This window comes from Urtica dioica, chromosome 5, assembly GCF_054948205.1.
Source record: "Urtica dioica subsp. dioica isolate 48M chromosome 5, U.dioica_male_clone48M_v1_H2, whole genome shotgun sequence".
Lineage (NCBI taxonomy): Eukaryota > Viridiplantae > Streptophyta > Magnoliopsida > Rosales > Urticaceae > Urtica > Urtica dioica.
In genome coordinates this window covers 8,418,251-8,419,658 of record NC_142760.1, presented here as the reverse complement: position 1 = coordinate 8,419,658, position 1,408 = coordinate 8,418,251, and the positions used below count along the sequence as shown (strand labels likewise).

General features: G+C 44.7%; 1 protein-coding gene across 1 annotated transcript; it reads left to right on the top strand.

Moving 5' to 3' along the window:
* The first annotated feature begins 290 nt into the window (after positions 1-290).
* On the top strand, positions 291-1,121 carry LOC149395073 (uncharacterized). The gene has a single exon (XM_089613960.1). The coding sequence runs from the start codon at positions 447-449 to the stop codon at positions 987-989; it is 543 nt and encodes a 180-aa protein (XP_089470086.1). The 5' UTR covers positions 291-446; the 3' UTR covers positions 990-1,121.
* Positions 1,122-1,408: the final 287 nt, after the last annotated feature.

The window sequence follows — 1,408 nt, the reverse complement described above, 5'->3', positions numbered from 1 at the left end:
TTTGTATATAGTGAACAATCTCGATTCAAATAACAGCTAAAGCCACTATATAGAGACACAACACTACCGTTTTCTCCCAAGTCAACTTAATACACAAATAAGAATTGAACTCTTCCATTTTTAAATGCATTATAGTGGGTCGGCAACATTCTAAAAGCCTTGTCTCGACCACTATTCTCTCTATGATACATTCTCAGCCACGAAAATTAAACAAAATCCATGAGAAGACACGTTACCCCAATTACACTTGAAGTAACGATACTCTACTACACGAACAACGTCCTATAAATAGCTCATGGTAAAAGACTGAATATTGCTCAATCACAGCACACATCACAATACCAATTACTCCTTATTGAAATCTCATCTCTTTAGCCCTTTTTGTTTAAGTTCTAAGTACTTACTTCACTTTCCATACCATACATATTCGGCATTGTCAAACGACCATGAACTCGTTCACAACCCTAGCTATCCTCACCCTCCTCGTCGGACTCTCAATCATGGCGTCCGAAAGCCGGGTGGCTCGAAAAGATCTCGGCCTTGATCTCGGCGGCATCGGAGCCGGCTTAGGAACTGGGATAGGCATCGGTCTAGGAGGCGGCGGATCTGGCTCGGGAGCTGGATCGGGAGCCGGAGGATCGGCGGGGTCGAGTTCAGGGTCCTCGTCCTCGTCGCACTCGAGCTCGAGATCATCAGGCGGGTCGGAGGCCGGTTCCGAGGCGGGATCATATGCCGGGTCCTACTCAGGCTCCCGAACCGGGTCTTCAGACTCGGAGGCAAGCTCGGGAGCCGGGTCCCACGCCGGGTCAAAGGCCGGACCCGGATCGGGGAGCAGTGAGGGACACGGCTCGGCGCAGGGGCGGGGCCGCGGGTCGGAGGAAGGGGGTTCCGGCGAGGGTTCCGGCGAAGGGGGCGGCTCCGGGAGAGGTGACGCCGCCGGCGAGGGAGGCGGCTACGGTCACGGTCACGGTGGAGGCGGCAGAGACTAAGCAAACATTTTTAGGCCCTAAATTCAGTATATGCATGCATGTGTATGTGCGCGAATAAAAAAATATATGGTGTCGCCATTTTTTATGTTATCTATGTATCAATAAATAAATAAATGGTGATTATTGCAGTTATGAGTTTGTAGTTATGAATGAATTGCTATGTTTGGAAGGGTTTCTATATTTAGGAGCTTTATATATGTATCCTGTATATGTCAGAATAATAAAATCAAATGATATATATATATATACATATATATATATATATATAAATACACAAACTATTTCTTTATAATCTCGAGCGTTATAATGTTGATATTTTATCTCCATATGAATGAATTAGTGTGATTTTTGTTTCCACTACTTTAATTTATTTATATTTGATCTTAAGTAGAAATTTTATTTTGTATCTTCCTGATTTA